Source organism: Microtus oregoni, unplaced genomic scaffold (genome assembly GCF_018167655.1).
Source record: "Microtus oregoni isolate MIOR12 unplaced genomic scaffold, Mior012 000028F_ref0000031, whole genome shotgun sequence".
Classification (NCBI taxonomy): domain Eukaryota; kingdom Metazoa; phylum Chordata; class Mammalia; order Rodentia; family Cricetidae; genus Microtus; species Microtus oregoni.
In genome coordinates this window covers 26,463,268-26,489,668 of record NW_024543087.1, presented here as the reverse complement: position 1 = coordinate 26,489,668, position 26,401 = coordinate 26,463,268, and the positions used below count along the sequence as shown (strand labels likewise).

The 26,401-nt window shown below is 46.4% G+C and overlaps 1 protein-coding gene across 1 annotated transcript; it reads right to left on the bottom strand.

Moving 5' to 3' along the window:
* Nucleotides 1-5,751: 5,751 nt before the first annotated feature.
* Nucleotides 5,752-25,662, bottom strand: Trim42 (tripartite motif containing 42). Its single transcript, XM_041676734.1, has 5 exons — nucleotides 25,322-25,662; nucleotides 21,290-21,987; nucleotides 18,410-19,227; nucleotides 14,436-14,660; nucleotides 5,752-5,838 (listed from the first exon to the last, which is right to left on the bottom strand). Exons 1-5 carry the CDS (start codon nucleotides 25,660-25,662, stop codon nucleotides 5,752-5,754), a joined length of 2,169 nt encoding a protein of 722 aa, XP_041532668.1.
* Nucleotides 25,663-26,401: the final 739 nt, after the last annotated feature.

Below are 26,401 nucleotides of genomic sequence, written 5' to 3'. Positions count from 1 at the left end.
ATACCTGTGACATGTGAGACTCCCTCCTGGTGGCTTTTCCTTGTCTACTTTTGCAGAGTTACAACCAAGAAAATCATGACAAGATCTTACAGGGAGTGGCAGAGAAAGGGACTTGGGAGGGCATTCTTGACTTCACTGCTTTCTCAAATGACCATCTAATAAGGTTCCCTTCTGGGGATCTCACACACGAACCAGGCACTCTGCTTGCCATCCAGGCCACTCCTAGAAAGCTGGGAGACAAGAGCTTGCTTCTGCAGGTGAGGCCAATCCACTGGGCACTGAGGTGAGGTCTCCCATCACAACGGGTGTGGCCTTCTTCCTTTAAGCCTCCTTCGGCACTCTTGTCTCAAGAGATGTTGACGCTCGCCTCTCTGTAAACCATAGCTGTTTGCGTTTGCCCTCAGCAGACCTGGGCCTTGTTTTGAGCTGGGAAATAAACACTCTAGTCAAAGGTACGGAGTGCCTGACTCAGGACACTTATTTACTCTTCTAGTCAGGAATGGAAACCTAAATCCATGACTGAAGTAAGACAACAATGTGTGTGGGGGGGAAAGGAACAGAAAAGACCTGCCTGCCACAATTGGAAAACAAGCAAAAAGGGCCATAGCATGCAGGAAGGGCCAAAACATGCAGGAAGGGCCACAGCATGCAGAAAGGGCCATAACATGCAGGAAGGGCCGCACCATGCAGGAAGGGCCGCAGCATGCAGAAAGAGCCATAGCATGCAGGAAGGGCCACAACATGCAGGAAGGGGCACAACATGCAGCAAGGGCAGCAGCATGCAGAAAGGGCCAGAGCATGCAGGAAGGGCCACAACATGCAGGAAGGGCCGCAGCATGCAGGAAGGGCCACAACATGCAGGAAGGGGCACAACATACAGCAAGGGCAGCAGCATGCAGAAAGGGCCAGAGCATGCAGAAAGGGCCAGAGCATGCAGGAAGGGCCACAACATGCAGGAAGGGCCACATTCTGGACATTGTGTCATTCTGGACATTGTGTGAGACGGGTTCCAGGGCCGAGGTTGTGCTTTCCCTGGACCTCTCTGTGCCACTTCCGCACCATGTGACCTCCCCGCACTTCCGTTTCCTTACTAGTAAAATAGAGAAGACAGTGCCCACCTCACAGGCTAGTCGTGAGCATTAAAGGAGCCAGCACATGTTAAATACCTGGTACCGTGCCTGGAACACAGTTAAGCACCAGTGACCACTTCCAACCTCTGTTATTCCTTTCCAGCTCTGCACTCACTGTCTGATCCTTAATTAGTCATGAGATAAACTCAACACCCTTTTCATGGACTCTTGCAATCCGGTCTCCAGCACCCTTGTTTCTTAGTCATGTATCTGACGTACGTATGAGTCGCCCCTCTCTGGTCTGTTTCCCTTCTCTATAAACCAACTCCTCTCTCTGCTGCTCTAACTCCCTTCTTTTTGTGACCCTAAGAATGTTCCACTCTTGTGAAGTTTGAACTGGCCCTGCAGAGCTCACCAGAGTGAGCCTTGGTTCTCTTCCACCATTTCCTGCACAGCGGTGGTCACGTGGAAGGGCAGACCCACTCTGCAGGCTGCTGCTCTTCTGGGTTAGTCTCTAGTGAGTGGATTTGTTGCCTGCTTTAGTGCCTGTCGAGAACCTTCCCACACCTGACTTTATTAAGATGAAAGAATCTTTATTACGGCTTTCTTGGAAGAAAAAAAAAATCAAAGAAACAAGCCTCCAAAAAAAGCCACAGTTTTATAGAGAAAGCATTATTTCTAAGCTAATTGTTTTTTTTTTTTCTCCTTTTTTTTTTTTTTCATGAAGGAAATCGAGAAGTTGTAGCTCCTGGTGAAGCCATGCAGATCCAGAGCTGCTCAATTCTGCTCGGAACCTACTTTGCTCTAGTTTCTGGTACAGGGTTGGCCATGCCCTTTGGGTATCTCACCAAAATGTATCTTCTCTTCGAGTTGGTTAATAATTTGCCCAGAACATTTACATAACACAGCTTCTGGGTGTTCACTGGCAAAGAAGCCTATACAGCCTCACGAACCACTTGGAAGCAAGTGAGCTTCCAAGTGAGCTTGAGGCATTAGTTGCTGGCCACGCCTCCCTTCTCCCTTGGTGGATATCAGAGGGGTTCAAGAGCAGGGACTGCAATTGTGCATGCTGGCACGTGTGTACAAGATCGTTTCTGTGTGCTCACATGACTCCCAGAATGTGTTTCCTGTGGGGAAGAGGGATTGATCCTGACAGTTGCTTTCCCAGGAGTTCATGTGTTTGATAGAACAGGGATTTTCAGGGGCTGTAGGGTGCTCACCACTTTGAGGTCACAGCACCTTCTTGCCTTTGTGTGTGTGTCCCTGTGTGTCACCGGGCTCTCTCTTCTTTTCTCATAGATTAAACTGAGGCCCTTCTCATATTATCAATTAGGCTCATGCTGAGTGGAGTCAGAGGAGCAGCTGTGTTAATGATGGTGGTGGTCTAAATGCTAGCTACATTTGCCTATAACCCTTGCTTCTCACCGTCTCTTAAGACCAGGAGACACAGGCTGGCATGTGGTAAGCAAGAAGGGCTGAACAACTCAGATCAAGGAGAGTTTCTGATGGTGTCCAGCTTCCCCTGCAGTCTGTCTTCTGTCCAAACAAGCTGCCTTTTCCTAGAGGCGCTCCCTGCCACATCCAGTTGCTACCCTGTCTTCAAAATCTAACTCTGGTCTTCACCCTACCAGGAGCCATATCCTATGACCTCAGGGCCCTGCCTCAGGGTTTTCAGAATCTGACCAGGGCCTGGACTTTGACATAAAGACTCTGTAAGCGATTGTGGGACTCCTCTGGATTCTAGACTGAGGCAAAGCCAGCGCCAGGCACTGCGTTCCAGCTTGGTTGGTTACTGTCTTGTGGTTCAGAAGCAACCTGAAGATAAGAAGTTGCTTTGCGGGTTTCCGGTCGACCCCGAAGAATCCACTTACTTTCAGAACACCTCTGTGTCACAGGTATTCTAGAACACAGTAGTATCCTCCCCTCCCCCAGGAAAGTGTTCACGCGCCCCAGTTTCGGCTCTAGACTTGCCTAATGGCAGTTTTTGAGCTGTTGATTCTTGGCCCCGAAGCAACCTATGTACCCCATCTGGTGACACTGAGGCTGCACACACACAGGTGGTGATTTTTTCCTTTGCCAGACAACATTCCAGGGTCTTCTAAAGGGGGCAAAAGTGTCTGTAAGAGAAGGAAAGAGGTTCTTTTTGCTTGCTAGCTTTTTTTTTCTTGTATGGCATCAGGACAGATGGCAATGGAGGGTGAGGATGTGGCTTCTGTTGTCAGCTTTCTATTGTCCCTCCATTCCTAGCATCAACCCCTGTGGAAGCCCCGACTACACACCTGTACTAGCTGGGTGGGAACACATCCTCAGAGCTGAGTCTGAGTTCAGAGCCCCTGATAACCTCTTCATTCATCTCCCAACCCATGGAGTGGTCAATGCGGATTGTCAATGTTTTCCCAATGCCCCACTTCTGTACTCTGTCCTTCAGTGCCCGTTTGTCCAGTTCCCCAGATCCAGTTCTCTTTTACGATAACTGGGGTGGTGGTAGGGGTGCAGGTGCTGCTGTCATGACCCAGTTGGTGGTGAACACCCTTCTACTTCTGCTGGATTCTTGGGGTTGTCCCTCAGGCGTTTATGTCACACTTTAATTGCCTAAATGCAACCTTCTAGAATTTTCCTTTATTCATGCTGGATGTGCCAATCCACCAGGGCTTACCTCACCCCTGCCCACTCATGCACGCTGCTGGTCGGGAGGATTGCTGTTCCACCTGGAATCCCTGCACAGACCTGCACAGCTGCAGAGAACCCTCCTGTCTTCTCTCAGCCCCCATAGTCCATTTCTCTAACATAATGTGAGCAGGGCGGAATGGCACCTTGTTCTACGATTCTTGTGGCTTCAGAGGCACTCATGCCCTGATGTTCTTTGGCCCTGCAGAGGTTCCTTTCCTGCCCTGCTCTTCCCTTGGTTCCTGCACTCTAATCTCCCCTCTGTGCCCATTTTCCCAACATGCCAAGCCCCTCGTTGCTTCTAGGCCTTGACACCTGCTGCCTTTTTGTGTAGAACACTTTTCTCCTCTACTCATACCTGGCTGGCTCCTTCTGACTCTTGAGGAAGTAGCTTCATGTTTTTTAAGGAGACACCCTGTCCAGAGTTTATACTTCCCAGGCCCTGCCTCTTTCTTTTCTAGGGCTTCCAGTCATTTCTAATCAACTGTGTGTTAGCACCTTTATTCACTTAGTCTATCCCACCCATTAAATTAGGAGATCTGCAGGGTGAGCGTTGGATCTGGTTCATTCAGTGCCAGGTTCCCAAAGTTCCTGAGGGAGAGGATGAACTTGGAATGGGCATTTAAGGAAGAAACAGGATAACTAACGACTGCTCCACCACACTGAGAGATGTTTTCAGGGGCACTCTGCTACCCATCCCTTCCTGAGCCACAACGCTTCCTCTAAAGAAAGACTGTCAGTGATGGTGAAATGTGTAACTATGTGGAGAAGATGGCTCAACATGGCAGTATGCATACGTACACACATACATACACACACACACATACATACATACATACATACCCATGTGAATGTGTAGTTAAGTGTCTCTTGATTATCTTTAGAATACCAACACAGTACTAAAACACATAAAATGTCTGTGCCTCAAGCATGATCCTCAGAGGAGATTTCCATGTGGATTATAGCCTTAAGGACCAAAGAATGGAGAAGAGTGTTGGTGTTCAGAAACTCAGCTCACATTTGGAAGACTCAGCTCCTGGTTTGGTGGCTTCTCAGAGACCCCAGCTTCTTTAGCACCCACAGGCAAGCTCATGTGGTCTCTCTAGAGGCAGCGTCTGGATGTCTGGATTCTTCATTTCCACTCAATTCTTGTTGGCTCCACGAGTAGGTGTGACCATTATAATGTGATATTCATACAGTTAATTTTTTAAAGTTTAATTTCACTTCAGTGTATCAGTGGTGGAATCCCTGCTGGCATGCCATTTAATTTGCTCCCCGTGCTAATGAAGATTCTGAAGCTTTTCAAAGAAATGATTATATGATAATACCCAATTTGATGGTGGATTCGAGCCATCATCTACAGGGATGGGATCATAACAAAGCTCCCTGGGGCATCCATCCCTGTAATGTGTCCCAGGAATCTGACTGTATCTGCTGTGCTCTGGGATACAGAGGAGCGAGAAGAGGAAGGCGTAACCATTTTCCTGGGCCAGAGGCAGACTGCAGACCCTGGGCAAAGGCTGTGGGAGGGCACAGGCTTAGTAATTCGGAAGAACACTCACGGTGCTGGCTGCTGCATGTTGAGATAGATTACATGTTGAGGAAAATCATTTCCCACCAATCACTGACTAGCTCAGACACCCAAAGCTAGTTAGGCCAGTACTAGAATGAACACCCAGGGGTCCCCACTTCTAGACAGAATACTCTCTACAACCTAGATACCTGTACTTGTTCCATACACAGAACAGTGGAATTCGGAGCCCAGGGCTGGACCTGAGCAATAGAGACCTACAGGCTTGCTGCTTTGTGTCTTAGTTTCATCATAATGAGCCAATCACAGAAGGTTATGATGTCAGACATTTCCTTTTATTGGCTTTTAGGAGACACCTTTTGGAAAACCCAGAGGTACTGGAGACACTCATCTACAACCTCCTTGAAGAACGTGGTGAGAAAAACACATGCGGATACATAAAGCTACGTCTCTGAGCAGTGCAGTTCTGAGTGGTGTTGAAGGCTAGAAGCGCTTCTGCAGGGCAGACTGGATATTCTTCAGCAGGCCCCACTTAGCTCGGTTCTTCCCACGCCCATCTGGTGTTACCACCTGCAACAGAAAGCAAAGAGTGCATGGGACCAGCCACAAAGGGACACCGGGTCCTAGAGCACAGGCCCACTCCATGCACCCTGACAACCATGGGAAGCTTGAATGGCCAGTTCCCCTTAGAGATGAAGAGATCCAGCCTCAGGGCACCACAGAGCTTTCCCAGTGCCCACAGCTGATGTGTGCTGGCGTCGCTGTTCTACAGATTAAGTTTTACTTCTTTAAAGGGAGTTCAGATAACCAGATGAGGGCAGGCATGATAAACTAGCCCCCAGATGGGCTTTCTCATAGAACTCCACTCCAGCCTCGGGAACATTCTGTTTCTTTCCCATTTCTCACCAGTTCTAAGTTTCAGCTGAGGCATTTGGTTTCTTTACTAAACTTGGAGTGACCTGCTTTGCGGAAATGACAGCCTTTTTGTTTGTTTGGAATCTCTGTAGTCTCAACTTTGCCTGAGGTTAAGAGGACATTCTCAGAGATGTGCACGAAAGATGAAGAGGCCATAATTTGTAAGGTGTTCAGTCCCCCCCCCCCTTTATACAAATGGGAATGCTTTGGTAGGTGAACGGTCCATCAGGACCAGCCACAAAGAGACATTCATCTACAGCCTCCTTGAAGAACGTGGTGAGAAAACACAGATACGTAAAGCTACGTCTATGAGCAGTGCAGTTCTGAGCTGTGCTCAAAGGCTAGGCGCGCTTCTGCAGGGCGGAGTGGAATCAGTGCTACCTGGGGAAGGCAGACTGTACTGGGCACCAGGACAGAAACCTCAGAGCTCAGCTTCACCGTGGTTGCCATAGCTTTGAAGGTGGTGGTCCTCTTCATTTCTCTGACCTGGTAACATTACCATCCCCTAATCCACATTTACTGAGGAGGTATTTAGGGACTAAAGTTGGGATGAAAGATCCCACTGCCCATACAACACTGATGAATGAATACATGGGGGGGGGGGTTGGATTTAGTGGAGAAAAAGAGATGCTTACACAAAGCATAAAAGTTTCTATGGCAATTTTTAAATCTTTTATATTTATATTGAGGAAAAACAGAGGTGATACATAGATATAATCCTGATAACAATAAAACAAAAATATACGATACATACAGAGCTACTGGGGATAGTGGGAGAAGCCTAATGGTCCTGTGAGTTATCGGGTTTGGAACTTAATTGAAAAGTAGATATTTTAAAGTGTTGTCTTAAACTATGGTAGGGAATCTTCGAAGACAAAGACTGGATGATGTAATGGATGGAGGGGGTTGAAGAGTGTTTATGAACAAGAGAATCAGACAGAACAGAGGCCAGAAGAAGCAGGAAGACAGACTTGAAATGCTATTGAAATTGAAATTACAGTTGATGTCTCCTTATCCCAAGAGCCCGACTTAGCACTCTCCAAGAGAATCACGCTGAAGCTGTGGGATGGGCTGTTCTGGAAAAGGAGAGGAGAGCGAAGGCTCACCAGCCCCTGGAAGCTAGATTGGAAAACTGATTCTAGAAACACATAAAAACAGTGCGGGCAAACAGTGATGCAGCCAGTTCACTCATGACCATAGATGCAATCATATAAAACTAAACATAAGGTAACTGAAATAGCTGTTAGGATGGCACAGTCAAACAATACATGGTGATAACCAAGGACTTAGTTTACAAAGCTAAGTAGAATCCAGCATCAGAAGAGACAACTGTAGTGCTGGGAGATGCTTAGGATAGAGCTTGGGCTTAGCATGGGCCAGGTCCTTGGGTTTAGTTCCTGGCACCATAACCAAACCAAACCAAAAAAATCATAATTTACTTCATTAATAATGACCTAAAGGAGAAAAATCATGCAATTATGTCAAACCACATGAATAAATAATTTCCTATGCACAAGCTCGCAGAAACCTGGAAGTCAGAGGGCCTTTCCTTAACTTAAAGGCTATAAACCTAAAAACTGAATAAAAACCATTAAGACAAGGGAGAAGGTTTAGCATCAGCAAATGACAAGTATATCCGCTATCGCTCCTGTCATTTTATGTATGACTCAAGGCTCTCGCTAAAGCGATTAGGAAAGAAAAAGAAATATAAACTCCAAGACTGTGAGGGAAGAGATAAAATCACCATTACTTATAAATAATGAGATTATATACTTGGAAAAACAAGTCAAATCAGATAATAGAGTCCATAAAGATTTGCTGGAATTCAGATTTATCTACAGAGAACAGTAGTTCTACTAAGCCAGCCACCTATTAGGAATATACTAAGACAAGGAACAAACACTCAGAATATCAAAGTCTGTGCACTATTCACTTTTTTTATCTTTCTAGATATATTTAAGAGGTACAATGTCTGTTGATAAACATATGCATGGTGAAACATTCCAATAGGCAAATCAGTACATCTGTCATTTCCCATAACCACTGGCTTACGATGTGATTCTGCATCTAAAATCATAACAAATTTAGCACACATGACACGGTGTCCTGCTGCTCATTAGCTCACAAAACTACATAGTCTACCCAGGAACATGGGGTTGAAGTCCCCAGAAAACTTCGCAAATGTTTGCATAAATGTTCAGACATATGGCAAACATATCAACTGCCTTCCAATTAATTGCTCACTGGTTTTCTAATCAAATTCTGTCTGGATTTAAAAAAGAATTTAAAAAATAAGCACAGTAGACTCTGTATGCAAAGAACTTGAAAAGCAAAACTACAAATTTAGTAAAAGAATACGTAGGAGATTGTCTTTGCACTCTAAGTCAAGGCAAGGACTTTTTAAACAGCACCCCAAAAGGTCAAACCAAAGGGAAAAAGCTGTGGCTTCAATATATCGAAGTTCAAGACTTCTGCTGCTTCGTGGAGTACAATCTGAGCAAAGGAGGTAGACAATCATCAGAGGAGTGGGAATATTAGCAGTGTCTAAATGCATCATCTGGACTATATGGCATCCCGTGATTCACCAGTGGAGGGGTGTGTGCAGTAGAGAAGTGGGCAGAGGGCGGGCGTGCTTACAGGAGGAACCCTGGAAGGGAAACGCATTGGAAATGAAGCGTAGAAAATGACATTAGATGGCATAGCTATCAAGGAGACAAACAGGAGAGATCTTGTTAGATGCAGGTGAAACATAAGGTATACGGGCCTTCTTTTCTTATGGAAATAGCCATGGGCGTGGCCAAATGAAGTATACCCCGGATTCCATGACCCAGACATTTCAGTCATAGTGCATATCTTATATGAGATGAATGGTATCCCTCTGAATTCACATATTGTTATCCTAATCTTCAGCACCTCAGATACGATTCTGTTGGAACAAGGCCTTTAAAGAGGTGATGAAGTTAACGTGAGGTCATTAGCCCAGCTGCTATTCTTACAGGAGGAATTGAGTGTAGACCTTAGGGATGCATGGGCAAAGATCACTCAGGAGCACAGTGGGGAAAGACTTCCAGTTGTCTATGGATCCCTAAGCTGTAGCAACTTGTTACTGTAGCTCTCCCTGACCCATACAAAAATCAGAGAGATTTTATACCTCCGTCCCACTCACAAGCTGTCGCATGCTGCCTGTCATGGCATTATTGGAGGGAACCTGGGTGTCCACACGGAGCAGACTGGTGACAGGCAAGAAACAAATGCACACATATAGCATAGCATCAGCAAATTCAGGGACAAAATATCCATAGTGATGTAGATCAGCAGTTCTCAACTTGTAGGGACACCTTTGGGGGTCGGGTGACCCATTCACAGGGGTCACCTAGGACCTTAGGAAAACACCAATATTTACCTTATGTTTTGTAACAGTAGCCAAATTACAGTTATGAAGTAGCATGGTTGGGGGGCACCATGACATGAGAAACTGTATCAAAGGGCCGCAGATTTAAGAAGATTGAGAACCGCTGATGTAGAAGGATCATTCAAACAGAGTGTTTAGAAAAAAAGGGTAAGGAGAGAAAAGATGAACATAATGCTCTTGTGTGGATTAGTGACATGGCAATACATATCTTGTAAGAACACACAAAAGCAAAGAGATACAAGTAAACCTTTCTTAGGACAGATATCACAAACTAGAACATAAAAATCAGGAAATGTCCTTGCAAAAATCAGTACAGATGGTTGAGCGATATAATATCAATCAAACCTGGTGTACAAAAAGTTCAAAAAACAAACCAGACTCAGCCTGAGATGGAGTTATACTTGTTCTTAAGGGTCAAGCTTCTCTGGCTGCAGGGCGGGTAGAGAAGGACCAGGAGATTGACTTACAGGTACATTTCGGGTTTTTTGGAAAACAGTAAGCAGTAGGACACAGAGAAATGCAAAGTGTGTCCGTTCTTCAGGGCCTGGAGCCACCCTGAGTAGGCATCTAGGGAGGAGGTGTCAGTCCTGCAGGTGATACAGTGTTGGTCACATGGGCTGTCCTTAAACCTCAACCTTTAAGAAGATGTACAACAGCCCGTGGAGAGGAATGGTCAGGGCTTCATGGCAGACAGGCCACCCCGTTCTGTGTCCAAGTCCCAGCTGCCTCACGGGCTCAGGAGGGGGCCCTGCAAAGAGCCAGGGTGACCAAAAATGGCTTCTTGAGCACATAGATTCTGAGGGACTGACTGATGGAGAAGGAATTTGAGACTGACTGCCTGGGGACATGGGTGTCTGCATTTCCTGAAGGGCTCTAAAGACCCAGGAAAGCATCAGTTAGTGAGCATTGCCAAGCTCGAGACTTTACCTTTAAATCTGATGTAATTTAGTAATCCAATTTATAGATTTATACAGTGGCAGATCAATGGATCCTCACGTAGAACTTTGTCTGAACCCTTGTTCCACAGCAAAGGGGACCTTAGGATAATTAAGTGAGCTGTTTGGGGATGGGAGATTTTTCCCATCATTATGGGCTCAGTGTTATAATGGCTCCTCAGGGGGAGGGAAAGGTAGAGGCAGGAAGGAGTCTGAGGGAGGTCTGGTGGTGGGAGAAGGACCTGGTTGGAAGTTGATGTCTTGAAGAAGGAGGAAAGGCACATGAGTTAAGAAATGTAAGTAGCCAGGAAATGACAAGGAGTGGGTTCTTCCTTGGAAACCCCTCCACAGGAGAATCCAGACATTGAAGGCTTTGACATAGCCAATGAGAACCATTTTGGACTTCCGAGCTGTAGGACTGCGATGAGTTGTGCTGCTTAGCTGCTAATTTGTCATGGTCCAAAGAAAGCACACACACAGATGTGCAGTTAGGCTGATCAAGATTTAAGGCGTGTGGAGAGACAGTGGAAAGAGGAAGAGGTGATAGTTAGGAATGGGAAGTGGTCAGTGGGTAGACCCACGGGAGGATCAGGAGGAGAAATGGAGGCCAACAGACACAGGAACTGCACAAAACACACTTCTCTGTCCTTCAAAATAGACCATTAAGCTCTTGAATGTTAGAGGCTTCGAGGTGGAAATCATGAGCAATAAGGAACCAGGAAAACCAACACAGTGTCCATTGTCATGGAGTTTGGCCAACTGGTGATGCTGGGATTGGACTCAGGAACACGAGCCCTAATCCAAGGCTCTTTTCAATATGTAACTGTCCCAGTAACAACAATGGCTCTATCAAATAAACAGCTCTCAGGCTTTGATAGCCCCCTCCTCAGTCAGGTGTTCCATCTCCAGGACTGGGCTCACTCCTAGGCTTCTTTAGGGTTGATTATGGTCCAGGAAGCTCTGGCTCCTGGCTAGAGCCCTGGCTGTGAATACACACAGACCTAGGTTCAACTCAGCCCCACCTCCTTTGTCTCCTCCAGCTGAGCTTCCTCCTTGATGTAAAATCCGAGTATCTGGGACCATCAGTGATAATGGAGAGACAGTGTCTGACATAGATTTGACCTTCAGATGGGACCTTTAAAGTGTTACATAACTAATTTTCTTGTTTCACATTCTGTACTATGTGCCAAAGAAAAATTCTTAAAGAAATAAAATCAACAAGTCTTAGGCTATGCAAATCAAATATAAAAGGTTCTATTTCTCATCTTTTATAAAGGTCCATATGACGGAAGCATGGCGGTTTGGATAAGAAATGATTATGCTGCCTCCTTGCAGCATTCAAATGAAACCTTTCAGAAAAACGCATAGCACCAGTGCCAAAGGAAAAAATTTCGATTTTATAGGAAAGAGCTAAAGTCATTACTTTTATGAAGCTTTATAAATGTCATTCAAACACACCATCTTATTTTCATTTGCTGTTGAAGCCTTTACTTATGCAAATCATGACAAGTGTTAAGGAAGCCCGTGTTTCCTCTGGAATGCTAATAGAACCACAAAGAAGGGCGGAAGAATTACTTCTGAAGGAAAAATCTATACCGTAGCTCCTTGAGTCGGATAACAATGAAGCGTCCAGAAAACCTCATTAATTAGGGTTCTGCTCATTTAGATATTGTATGAAAAAGCAAGGAGACAGGAATGCATTGCCCTCTCTTTCATCGAGGGCAAATTAATCGCATAAAGACAATTTTAAGGAGATGCTGTTTCTTGACTGGCTGTATAAAACATTCCATTTTCTGGCTTCTTATGATGCTTCGCGATTATTAATTTTATTTATCAATTTATTTCTTCACTCCTTAATTCAGACATCCACTCATATATCCATTTGTTTGGTTACATTTTTACTCATGTATTCGTTCAATAACCGTTAAGAAGCTACTGTAGATAAACTGCTTTGGTAAGCACCGTAGCAGGAAGAAAGATGAATTAGGCAAGAATTTTGTTTGCAAGGAGGTCACAATGTGAGAGAGATGAAGAGACTCCAGAGGGTAAGATGGCAGACAACTGACAGTCCTCGATTTCTCTCTCCGTCCCCAATCCTCACTCCTAGAGATGACAGATGATTCATTAAAAAAATTAATAACTACTGAGTGCCCCATGGGCAAGGCATTTTCGACGGATGCTAAAAGGCTGAGAAGGCAGCTGGAATGAGATTAAAGGAAAAATTCACAGTCAAGAGTATAGAGTTCGGTTTGTAGTAATGGGTGTGAGGCTTTGGGGCTCTGGAGTGAGAGGGTCGCCGTGGCGATGGACCAACAGGCAGCAAGGCTGGCTGAGGAACAGCTGAAGAGCCACCAAGCAGGCATTCTCATCACACTTCCTGAGTCTGTATCTGACCTCTGTGGGAAGGGGAGTGAGGCATGACTGCAGGAGGTGTTGGGGATAGTCCCACTCTGCAGACCGCATGCATCTGCCCTGCCCTTACTTTCCGTTCTTCACCATTTTTAGAGACAACGACCAATCGGATTCTTTCCCTCAAACATCTGACCAAGTAGCTAAAGTGTGATTAACCAGACCGTTGGGTACTAGGCCATTGGATCACTCAGAGCAGGGACTGAGACCATCCAAAACTACATGAAAGCTGGATGTAAGGGAGAAGAAACTGAGGGGTGACCAAGAACGAGGCAGATTCAGAGATAAGCAGACAAGAGAAGAGAAGTGAATGGAGGGGAGGGGAGGGAAGGAAAAAGGAGGGGAGGAGAGGGGAAGATGGAAGAAGAGAGTAAGAAAGAAGCAGAGGTGAGAGGAGGGGAGGAGAGAGGAAAGGAAGGGAGGAAAGGGTGGGGAAGAGAGGAAAGGGAAAGTGAGGGGAGGGAAAAGGAGGAGAGGATGAAAACTTCCTAGTTTGTGTGGGCATCGAATCAGATGTATCTTAGAAGTCTCTTGAGGCTGTAAGTCTTCTAAACCCTAACTGAATAGACGCATCCTTTTTACCTTTTAAAGAGCCTCTAAGACTTATTCAGATTCCAAAGAGCATCTCCACAGTTACATAGTAAGAGAGCTCTTGGCAGTCCTGATATTCTTCATATCAATCCAATGACATTCATGAGTGTGTGTCACTCGGGACCTTGAAGAAGAATCAGCTCTCTAATACAAAGAAGGATAGTTTGTTTCCTTGCTTTATGGAGCCCACCTGAATTGTTCAGTGTCTGTTTTTTAACTCCCAGATGAACCAAAAATAATTTTAGTATAAATATGTTTTAAATATTATATGGGGTGTACTTGTACCACAAGTTTTATTTGCTGTCTGCGAGAAATTCTGATTTAACTGGCTGTCCTGCCTCTTTGCTAAATTTCACACCTCGTCTTTGCAGGGTGTTTGTTTTTTCAGACAGTAATTATTCTTCTCATACAACCATGGCATGTTTACTAGCTCCTGACTGTGGTGGGAATAAGGATTAAGCTTGGTTTTAACTCTGAATTTCTGTATTCTAACATAAAGCCTAGACCAAGTGGTTTTGGGCTCAGTAGAACCTACCATCCTCAGACCTGCAGGCTGCTTCCTCAGTCTGTGTGGGTTGTTGGGGACCAGCAGCCCCGCCTCTGGCTGAGACTTAAGTAGTTTTCTGGGCTAGAAGGCAGAATTCTCTGTTGTCTCTGGTGATCTTTAAGCCAGTTCTGAACTCTACCAAGGCATTCCCATTTGAAGGGTCAGAGAGATGCTAGCAGAGACTCAAGAGAGTCAATAAGCCAGACGACTTCGGTTTGATCCCCAGATCCCATGTGAGAGAAGTTGAAACTGACTTTTGCTCCATGCATACACGTGGCATGCATGGGCCCCTCCAATAATTTTTAAGAATCAAGAAGCCCAAATCATGAAAACATTAAGAAATGAATGTAGACAGTACCTTGCAGATGTCACTCCACTGCCCAGGACCGTTGTCATTGATGGCTCTAACCTTGAACAGATACTCCGTGTTGGGGGTGAGGTTGTGCAGCTCCAGGTTCTGCTGCATGATGTCCCGGATTTGTCCACAGAGCTCTGTTCGGACATTGTTAGGAGGGGTGGTAACGAGCTCATAGAATTCCATCTCAAAGGAGTCCACGTCTTCTGTTGGGCATGTCCAGTAAACCTAGGAGAAATGGGTGTGTGAACACAGATACACACCTCTCTGCTGTCCTTCCTGTAAAGATCTGTGCTGTTGACTGTGGGCTGTGCGTAATCTGACCCCATCTTGTACTGCTGCTGAGGGCTTTAGTTAGATCATGGGTAAGGGTCTTGGGAAGCTCTGGGGGAGGCCTGGTGTGTTACACATTATGGATTTCGGGAACAGGGGGTTGCTCTTCAGGGTTCTGTTACGGTCAGTCGGCATGGAGGCAATGGCCGTGGGTGTTGTTTACCAGATGCCTTTCGTGCATCAGCTCTCCTATCAGACACTTCCATCTCCAAATCCAGAAATCCTCAGAAACCTCCGGAAGGCAGATTTCATCCTCCCGCTTTATAGGCACAGAAAGGATACATTTGGCAAGTTCCAGCAAGTCACAGACCATGGGAGAGTGACACACTTGTCCCCTATCCCTTTATAGTATGCTGGGATGCAAAATATTTCCTTCTCTACTCATGAGGAAATACTCAACAATGGAGACAGAATGTTTGTACTCAAATCAGAAGACATCAGCTTCTGAGAAGAGATTCAGTAACACGTCTTAAACAGCAGATAAGATTTGACATAGAAAAATTTATGACAACAGTGTTTTCACATTTATTGTGTGTGTGTGTGTGTGCGCGCGCATGTGCGTGTGTGCATGTATGCACTCACACCATACCAGATACCATGGATACCATGGATACCATGGATACATGTGGAGGGTACGGGATAGTTTGCTGGACTCTGTTCTTTCCTTCCACCTCCTGGGTCCTTGAGACAGGACTTAGGTTGTAAGGTTTGATGGTAAGTGCCGCCATTTTGCTAAGTATTTTAAAATCACATTTCAGCCTGGTGGCAATGGTCCACACCTTTAATCTCAGCACTTGGGAGGCAAAGGCAGGTGGATCTCTGAGTTTGAAGCCAGCCTGGTCTACAGAGCAAGTTCCAAGACAGCCAGGGATGCACAGAGAAAACTAAAAACTTTGTCTCAGAAAAAAAAAAAGCAGATTTCTAATACTTTTATTATATTTTTGGCTACAGTTAAATGTCATAGGTACAATTAATGTATAATTTTATGAGTACTAAATAAATTAACCCAACAAGTAAAATTAACTCATTTTCTTTGTTTATCCCAACAAACACATTTATGATAACATGCTTTGGAAATGCAGAAAAGTATAAGAAAAGAAGATAAATGTCCTCCTAATCCTCAGGTTGGTTCATCCCAGTGTCTCTCCTGTCAGGAGACACCCACACACTGATGCAATGGGATTGCAGGGCTTTGACTTGCTCTCTTAATTACACTTCACATATTTTATACTGTCAAAAGTCTGGTAAGGCGCTGTCTTTCAGACCTCCCATAGAGGCCAGCAGGAAGGCTCAGGGAGTAAAGTGGTTGCTGCTAAAGCCTGTCAACTTGAACTTTGATTCCCAGGATTCCTTCAATGGAAAGCAAGAACTGACTCACGTTGTCCTCTGACCTCCACATGTATGCTCTTGCATGTGCAGGTGTGCGCACACACACACACACACACGCACACGCACACACACGCACATGTACACGCACGCACACGCACACACACTCTCTCTCTCTCTCTTGCATACACACACTCACACGCAGACTCTCCCTTTCTCTCTTACATACATACACACACAGACTCTCTCTCTTACACACATACACCACACAAATAAAATACATGTAATGAAACTTAAAAAAAGAAATCAAACTGTTCCAGAAATAACTCCCCCCTTCTATATAGCTGAGTAGTCAGGTTTTTTTTTTTTTCTAGTTTTATCTCAAATAAATGCTACAATGAATATTTTGGGGCATAAATCCTCATCTGATTTTTTTTTGTAATTTCTTAGGAAGGGAGTGGGAATTTGGATTATTTCTAGAAACCAAATTGAATTAAAAGATCTCTAGGATTTTGCAATGTGTACTAATAAGTTTTAAGACCAACTTGAACATTTTGCATGCAGAAACCCTGAAGATTTGGGGATGATGTCAACATAGACTTAGTCATTTTCATTGCAGAGCACAGTGAATCCTGGGAAAGGCCCATTACATGACCCTTAGAACAGGGATCTTCGTTATTAATTATTATTATTATTATTATTATTATTACTATTACTATCCATTAAATCACTATCTGGTCATAGGTGAGGTGGCAGTGACTTGCTTGGTTGTCTTGATAGGTCTGCCCCTTCAAGCTTATCCAGGGTAAGTTTAGGCAGCACAGGTACCTTCTCCAAGTTGAAGAATGGAGCAGAACCCACCAGGCCTTTGCTTTATAACAGGAGCTGTGGACTCACTGAGCTGAAACACACTGTCCCCAGAGTTCACTGATGTCACCTGTACTCTGGGCCCTGCTGGTTCAGGCATATCTTGGGTGAAGGACGGGGGAACACTGTGCTGTGTTTGAGGATCTCTAGAAGGGCTCTGTTCTACCTTGTACAATATTAGTTTTAGCCTCTGAAGCAAAGATTAAAATGTCTCGCAGAACAGGAAGATAAAACTTGGCTCTGCATGGTCCTCATTTTCTTGTGTTTAGACTCTACCACTGGCATACAGCAGCATTGGCTACATAGGCTGCGAGAGACAGACTCTGAGGCCCTGAAACTGGATGACACAGAGTCTACCTTCTAACAAGTATTCGGGAAATGTTCATGTTTGGAAACCACAAGTCCAGACATCAAGATGCCTATTATCTTTGGGAGATGGTTAAAAGATGAGTTCTGCCGTATGGAAACAGGCCATGGATTAACATGGGAGGTATGTCCCCGTAGGAACCGCGAAAGAGCCAAGAAACTCACTAATTCAGGATTTAGTTGCCCAGCAACCCTTTGCCTCTTTGAATTTGAATAAGGTACTCCTTAAGCAACTCAGGGAAAGACCATTTGTCCATGTTAGGTCAAGAAGGCCAATGGCAAGTCTTGTCTTAGATGATGATGGGTACAGAGATCTGAGAGATGCCCTACTTTCCACATCACCCCTAAAAACAGATGGATATTGGCAGGGAACTGGAATTTTCCTGGGGATTGTCATTGCAATCTTTTTAAACCATGAGGAGTCTGAATTTCAGGGGGGTAGCAGTTGAGAGGAGCATACAGCTGGCAGCCAGGGGAGACTGCCTTTCTAACCCATTCCTGGACTGCTTCCCACTTTCAGGATCTCGCAAGCCATTTTGAAACTTGCTTTGGTTCCAACTTGATTCTCTTACTCTTTGCTTCTTCTTTCTTTTCTTAATTAATTAAAGTTTTTATTTACTTATGGTATGGTGGGTATGAATGTGTGTATGTGAATGTGTGCTCACTTGACTTTTACGTTAGTATGAAGATCACACTAGAGGTTGATATCATCTTCTTTTTCTCTATCACATTATTATTCTACTTATTTATTTATATTTATTTATATCTTAGACAATGTCACTGAACTTGGAACCCCACTATTTCCGCTAGCCTAGCTGATGAGAAAGAGCCTGGGATCCCCTCTGCCTCAGCCCCTGCCTCTTAGCACGTTTCTCTTTCAGTTGAGCAGGGCAGGGGGTTTACATGCACCTATCACCGTGATTTCATTGCATGGATGGACTAAGAAACATTCAGAACCCTACGTTATTTGGCTAGGCTGACCTGAGTCTAGAGGAGCAGATTTGAGCAACCACATTCTAGAGGTCAAAGAGGTATGGGCAACCTTTTCTGACCCCCCTGTGCCCCACACCATCCCTTTATCTTACCTTGGCAGCTCTTGGATACACCAGAGTCTGGTAGATGACAATTGGGCCTGGGGGCTTCACGGAGGCGTCATTGAATGAGTACCAGTTGTGGAAGCTATTGCTGTTCTGTGGGGGCTGGGTCTCCCCCGTGGCACTCCAGTAGGTATAGAGGCCGTCAGTCTGTTTGGCAGGCGCAGCAGACTGGGCCCTCCCATAGGCCTCTATTCCCATCTTGTTCTTGTCGTTGGCGGCACTGAAGGACAGCAAGGAGGAGCTTCGCTGGTATATCTGGTTGCCGAAGCTGTGGGTGCTGAATGTGACCTTCCTGGTGATCATCATTTCTGAGTGGATAGGATACTGGGAGGGGAGAGAGTCCCCCGAGGAGCAAGTCTTCTTGGGTCCCGTGGGAAAGAGCTCGTGGATGGCGCTGGAGAGTTCAGCGAAATCCAAGGGAATGCAGTGTAGGGAGTGCAGCCGCAGCTGAGGGTCGGGCCTGAAGGTGTTCTGGATGCCCTCCTCGATCTGGTCCACCAGGATCTTAGCCGACTGCAGGAAGGCCACCTGTCCCGTTTCCTTCAGCGCTTCCTTGGAGTAGGCGATCAGGCCATCCATCTCGTTCACCTTCATGGTGGTGATGTACACGTACTTCTCGATCTCCTTCTGCCTGGACACCTCCAGGTTCTCTATCTGCTCCATGATAATCTTCTCTTTCTCTTGCAGGATGGCTCGCAGTTTAAGGAACCCGTTTCTGATCTCCTTCCGCTTCGCCTCCTTGTCGGCTTTAAAGCTGCTCTTTAAAATGTTGAATTCCATCAGGTCGTTATCAATTTCGTATCGGACTGAAAAACAATCAAGTTGGCTACTGTGAAAATTTTCGTCTTCCTAGATGTCAAAGCCGTTTCAAACTGGAGAAAATTCTCTGCAGGCTCAAAGGAAATGAATGGGGAGAGGGGAAGGGAAGACACCTGGAGGTGGGCTGACACAGGCTAGGACAGGCTTCTGAAAGAAAGGGCCCTCTGTCCTTCCTCCTCATGCCCCAGGTATAACTTTGCCCTGGCATACGTTTCTCTTGTAGCAGAGAAAGAAAGAAATTTCTGATGGCTGCTCAACGCTGCCTTACAAAGACTGGTCTGGAGATCTTCAGCACTGACAGTGGGCTCCTCCTCATGGATATGGACTGTAGGTGGCCCGGGGGCTCCATCCCACCTACCCAGCATTCTTTGTGTAGAGTGTCTTGTCACTGTTTAGCGCTGGTGCTGGAGACTGGGTGGGGATGTGACTCACTGGCTGCCTTATGGTGACCACTTTTGCTAAGCACAGCTGCCTTATCCTTGGAGGGGATTTTAGCATCTGCACTGTATGATCATTGAGACCGGACATGGAATACTCCAAAGGTATCCTGGCTAGTTTTATGTCAGCTTAATACAACCTGGGGTCATCTGGGAAGAAGGAATCTTAATAGAGAACATAATTCCATAGGATTGACTTGTAGGCAAGCCTGAAGGCATTTTCTTGACTGATGATTGAGAACTGATGTAGGAGGGCTCTAACTCACTGTGGGTGGTGCCTTCTGGGTAGGTGGCTCTGGATGGTATAAAATCAGAGGCTGAGCGAGCCATGGAAGAGCAAGCCATGAATAACATTTTTCCATGGCTTCCATTTCAGTATATGCTTTTAAGTTCTGCCTTAAGTTCTTGCCACAATTTCCTTCAATGATAGACTATGATGAGGAAGTGTAAAATAAAGTAAATCCTTTCCTCTGAATTGTTTTTGGTCATGGTGTTTTAGCACAGCAATAGAAAACACAATTAAGAAAAGGCTTGACAGTGGTGGTGCACATCTTTAATCCCAGCACTTGGGAGGCTGAGGCAGATGAATCTCTGTGAGTTCAAGGCCAGCCTGGTCTACAAAGTGAGTTCTAGGTCAGTCAGAGCTGTTACACAGAGAAACCCTGTCTTGAAAAACAAAAACAAACAAACAAACAAAAAGGCAAAGGCTTATAAGGCCCTCTCTAGAAGGAGCCATTTCCCTAAATTAATTTCTAGGGCTAACTGGGGACGAAGACATGTCTGACCTGGTGGAGACACATTCAGAAATTATGAACACTTTACTGAAGTTTATGAAATATCATTGTACTTGGTTCTAGTATAAAAACCAGGGTCAGTTCCTCTATAGAAATTGTATTCTGCAGCCAGTATGAATAACTGTGACCATGCAGGCAGAAGGAAAACAGGCTGGGCAGAGTATTACTGGCTGTTTTGGAGTTTTTTCCTGATACTATATATTCATTAGCAGCTCCCTGAATTCGTTACCTACAACTTTGACAGAAAGTTCATGGTAGACACCTTCAACTAAGATGACTCAGGATTAGATTAATTATTCCCCCTGGAAACCAGGAAGCGGGAGATTAAAAATAACCTCCATGTTCGGTAACAAACAGAACTTCAGACTTGACTGGAGAAAACTCCTCATTTTTCCCCTTTGGGAAATGAGGCCAAAGTTCAGGAAGATTGTGACAAAGATTGAAAGAGTTTTATGAGCTTATCATTCTCCAGAGTGGTGCCCCCAGCACCCTAGCCCACACTCCAGCAGAGAGGCTGAGAGCATGTTTCACAAGTCTGACTCTGATCACAGCAACCCAATGAGGGAACTGCCACTATCCTTCCAATTTTATAGATGAAAAAACTGAGTCACAAAGACGCAGTGACTTAGTGACACTAGTGGCTGGTGGTAGCTGTCATGAACGCAATGACAGTGACTCGCTGGCTATGTCAGGGTCTCCCAGTGTCTGGATTTTTCCACAACGTGGAGTAAGGCTCCTTAACAGGTGCTCCACACCAACTTCCAGCCTTTTCCACAGTGGGGAGTTACCCTGAAGGGGAGTGGGAAACCGACTAGGACCTGCTTTGAACTTGGCGATGGCACTGAAGAGAGCGGCAGACCTCTCTGAGCAGGCATCTATGAGGCCGACTGTGTCATGGCCATTGTGAAAAGCGACCTTGCAGAAGGTACAGAGCAGCTGGTTGTCGCTGCGGCAGTACTCGGTGATGCGGCTGGACGGGTGATGGATGCAAATCTTCTCGTCCTGGTCCTCGGCGCTGGTGTCCACGAAGACGTGGTCCTGCATCGCCACGTCCGAGTGGAAGGCCTTGAGGCAGTCGTTGCACAGATTGAGGCGGCAGGTGACACAGCGCTTGTAGGCAATGCGACGGCTGCGGCACACCTGGCAGAGGATGGGCCCCGAGGATCGGTCGAAGCGCCACTTGAGGTAGCCGTGCTGCTGCATGTAGCGTTTGGTGAGGCGCCCGCGCAGATAGTTTTCTGGAAGGTGCATCTGGTGGCTGTAGGGCATGCAGTGCGAGCGGTTGCACATGGGGCAGATGAGGATGAAGAAGTTCTCTGTGACCTCGGCATGCTTCTGCAGCTGCCGCAGGCACTTCTCGCACAGGCTGTGGTTGCATGGCAGCATGAAGGAATGCAGGCGCAGCCGGTTGCACATGGGGCAGGTGAGATGGCTCACCAAGTGGCTGCTGGCGGGCATGGACTTGAGCTCCTCCAGCTGGGTGTCGCTGCTCCCTATGCGGAGGGCGGTCTTGGAGCTGAAAGGTAAAGCAAACACAGGTGTCAGGAACACTCTCAAGAACTCCAGAAGGATCTACGAAAAGGCTCCTGCTTGCTGCCTGGCTCCTTGGCTTGCCTCCACTCTCTTAGTAAATAAACTCAGTTAGGCATTTGGTACCTGCCCCTGGTACCCATGCCACAGCGTTTTAAAAGATGATTAAAGCCGAATTAAATGCCTATTTGGACTGAATACAGTCTCTGGATCCAGCCTGAGTCCTGCAGTGACCCCCTGCTAATTTTAATTTTGAGGGAAAGAAAAGCAGCAGAGTGGTAGCCGTGTGGTGTGGTCAGCTGGGTCTGGAGGTTCCACTGCATGCTAGCAACACCACAGAGCATCAGCAGGGGACAGGACCACAGTAACTGTGATGGACCCGGGCAGAACTAATACCACTGCGTGATGCTGGAACTCAGACCAGAACATTCTCCAAACCACAAAAATGGCCTCCCACCCTCCTGTGCAGGGGAATGTGAGTGATGACGCCTGCTCTTTCTCTTTCCAGAAGCAGATTCGGGCTCTGTATGTCCTAGCTGCCTTCTAGAAAAGAATAAGAGACCCAACAGATTGGCTGTATTCTCACTCATATGAACCCTCGTCGTGTCATGGCCTGTGATGCCTTCTTACCCAGGTATCTCACATTGGCATGGAGTGGGACATTCCCGCTTGATACAATGAATAAATAAATCTAATCTTGCCCAATTACAAGGGTACTTTTGGTGGCTGTGCCCGGAAGGCAGTTGACATGATCATTACTGTTGTATGTGGGCTGGGACATAGGAAGGTAGTAAAAGACCTTTCTAAGACAGCAGGAGACAATCTGAGCTGCGCTAAAACCCCTGAGAGCGGACTTTCAGAGCATCAGCAACACACAAGGGTTTGCCTCCGGGAAACGAACAGAGGATGGGGCTTTTAGAGATGCCCGTTTAGAGAGCTTCTTAATCTCTTTTGTGCTCAGTTTTTCCAACTGTAAATCAAAGATTACAGCCCTTCCTTGGGAGTTTGTAAAGTACATAAGATAGTGTGAACATGGTCCCTACCAGCACTCTCCCCTGCAATTCATCTGCTAATGTCCACAGTAAAGGAGGGGACCACGATGGGAGGAACTCGTAGTCAAGCCTGTGAACACCCACGCGCATCTGCTGTAGTGAGTTACGGGCCTCTATTTGTCTGTTATCTGAGGTCGGTTTCATGGATTCAGTTGCACGAACCACAAATGCTGGAACTGTGCTTGTGGAATTCAAGTGCTTGCTCTGAGCAGCTGCAGTCAGCGTAAAAGCAGCTCAGGGAAAGAGGTAACCTGGCTGTGGGAACAGAGATGCAGACCAATGCGCAGTTTGTGACTATTCCTGTCATTTCCCTGTTCATCGCAAGGTGCTGGTCTTGGTGCTGGGCTGCATTTCCTTCTGCCCTAGCCTTCCTGGTTTCCCTTTGTCCCCATCTCCTCTTTCTTGGCCCCAGAGCAGTGGCAGTCAAAGGTGTTTCCCAGGCATATTGCCCTAGGGTGACCCTGAATTACAGAGTGCACCTGCATGTCCTTAGGCATCCAGACAGCCGGGCATCCCTGAGGACTTGGATGCTGAGATTCAGGCTTGCAGCCTCACTGTTTTCAGCCTTGTTTCCTTTTTGTTGCCCAGGCTCCTGCGTGGTCTCAGAGTGGTCACCTGGGGTCATAAGTCAACTGTACATGTGGTATCTGGATGGGCTTCTTTGATAAAATAATAAGACTCAGAATCATTCTTTAATAAATGGAGACAACATAAGAGGTGTGTGTGTGTGTGTGTGTGTGTGTGTGTGTGTGAGAGAGAGAGAGAGAGAGAGAGAGAGAGAGAGAGAGAGAGAGAGAGAGAGAGGAGATACTGCGTGAAGAGAGAGGGAGCAAGACTAAGAGAGGAGACCTGTTCATGGCCCAGGGCACTGGAGTAATTGTGAGACAGGGAGTGAGGAGGAGAATAAAGCCAAGAAAGCTAAGACAGACCAGAGTGGGCGAAAAATGAGGATGCTGTGCAGGATTGGGAGGGAGAGAGTCTGGAGACCAGGAGGACAGAGTGGGAAGGCACGTATCAATGCATCTGAGCTGACTCATAGCATTGTATAGCATCCCTGCCTACCCTCAAACAGACTGAGGCTCAAAATATAGGCTTCTGGGCCCCTTGGTTCTGTGCCAAGGCTGATCCTAAGCCAGCAGCTTTGCCGTCCTGCTGACATGCTCTGCCGCTGCGCCTCTGCACAGTTCAGCCCCTCCTAAGTGCTGCGCTGTTCTCACATCTGCATTCTAAGCCTCCAGGTCCCATCCTCAGCGCCACCAGATTCTTCCCATTAGAGTCACCTGGTGGGGATAGAGCTCTCACAATTTTGAAGTCCAACTTGTATCCCAAGATCAGTGAAAAATAGAATGTCAATGGGTGGAGACCAAACGTGAGTGTTTTTAAAGATGCCAAGGGGATTTCAACGCACTTCTGCGTTAGGGAGCCACGGATGGATGTCCAAGGTGTCTGTTTAAAGCAGCGATTTCAGCCCCCCTCCCTGCTACCTTACAGGACTGAGCTGTGGTCGTCCCTCCTCTGTGAAGAGTCCCCTGACACGTGACATTAAAAAAGCAGCGTGCCAAATGTGGGGGTTGCTACCTTACTGAGCGGTTGAAAACCTGAGTGTTGTGACTTGGGATGGGAAAGAAGGGGTGACCGGCCGATCAGGGTTACCTCTGTAGGTTATTAAGGTCAAAGTGGCTCCTTAGAAATTCTTACTCTTCAGGTAAATGTTGCAGTTCACAGGGAGCTGCAGAATGGTTTGCATTTTTTAAAAATCCTAACAGGCTATAGACCACATACCGTATCATGGTCTCCATTTTATAATATGGCATTTTAAAAAGTAGGACCATTGATCTAGCTCTGGGTTCAAGTCATGATTCCACTCCTTCCTAGCTGTGTGGTTCTGAGCAGTTTAGAATCTCCCAGCTAAATGTCCTGGGTCCAGTGGGCACAGGGTGAGGGAGAGGAATGGTCACATAAACAGTGGTTGGCAAAGTGGCTTACCAGTAAATATCAGCCATCACTCAATTGCAAGATGAAGAGCATTTGGAGATCAAAGGATGTAGCATACAGTCACATAGATGATGTGGTCTATACAACCAGGGGATGTTTAGTGTGCACTTAACTGCTGCAAAATCACCATTGATTTTTTTTCCTAGGTAGAGTGCACTCTAGGAAGCCCTGGTCTGTTCTGGGGTTCCTACTGCTGGCATGAGTTCCCCAGATTTTTTTCTTTCTTGATTGTTTTTTGCCAACATAACCACATGATGGACAGGCAGCACTTACGAGATACGGATGCTCCGAAGGCAACCCCTTTTGAACGTGAAGGTGGCATTCCGGCAGCAACGGCTCTCATAGTAGTAGCATTTCATATTGGTGTTGGTCGTGCAGCAGTACTTACAGTTGGGGTCGTTGGCCCAGGAGCAGCAGCACCAGTGGCAATTGGGGTTCTCCGCGCAGGTGCAGTGACAGAATTGGCAGTTCCGCTCATCCTTGTAGGGGCAGGGGAAGCAGGTGCAGTTCCGCTCTGAGGTGAAGATGAACTTGCAGCACAGACAGGAGAAGAGCCGAGGACAGCATCTCTGCCAGGTGCAGCACGGAGAGCACACACACATGGCGGTCTCCATGGCTCTTAGATCTTTGGTACTAGGCCTCTAGGGTTTTGACAACTTTCTTTACCAGACTCCTGAGGTCACTTCTCCCCCAGAGGGATCCTTGCCCCCTCTAGGGAGGCTGGCCGTTTGGGAGTTGCGGCAGGAAGCTGGCTAGTTTGCGAGGCCTTTGCAGGTGGTGTCCCTTCTAGGAGGCCTCTGAGCTGGCTTTACCTATTTCAGTCTGTGGACATTTGCTTATGTCATAATCCCTGACTCCCACCATGCCTCAACATGCTAGGTAAGAGGAAGGCACCCAGGGCCAGCATCTGGCATGGGAATGCATACTGGGTGTTTGCCATGTAACCAGCTCCACGGGAATGGTGGCACCCTGACCCTCCTGGAGACGTTAGCTGTCACCTGTCTCCTTCCGAGTTCTCACAGAGTTTTCAGGTGTGATCTTTTTCCTTGCTTGGCACTTTTCCTGATATTTGGGTAAGCTGACTTCAGGGTTTGTTTTTCTTGACTGAAGGACTGGTTAGAAATACAGATGGACGTGTTTTCCTCTTTCATCAACAGAACTCTTAGACAAGCAAAACACAGTATTTACACATAGTGGCAGTGTCACGGTCACTGTTTGGAGAAGGGACAGAGTCAAGGGTTGTCTTGGGCCATCCCTTCTTTCAGTGGTCCCTGTTCATGAGGCTTTATGCCTAAGTCACTCACAAATTTAGGATCGCAGGCTTTGTTTCTTCTCATCTATACCCATGCCCCA

Excerpts from the sequence above, each read along its gene's own strand:
- Trim42 (XM_041676734.1), bottom strand. The coding sequence starts at position 25,662 with ATGGAGACCGCCATGTGTGTGTGCTCTCCGTGCTGCACCTGGCAGAGA. Across the intron at positions 21,988-25,321 it reads CTTCGGAGCATCCGTATCTC|CTCCAAGACCGCCCTCCGCA; the intron begins GTAAGTGCTGCC and ends TTTACCTTTCAG. Across the intron at positions 5,839-14,435 it reads AGTGGAGTGACATCTGCAAG|GTGGTAACACCAGATGGGCG; the intron begins GTACTGTCTACA and ends TTTCTGTTGCAG.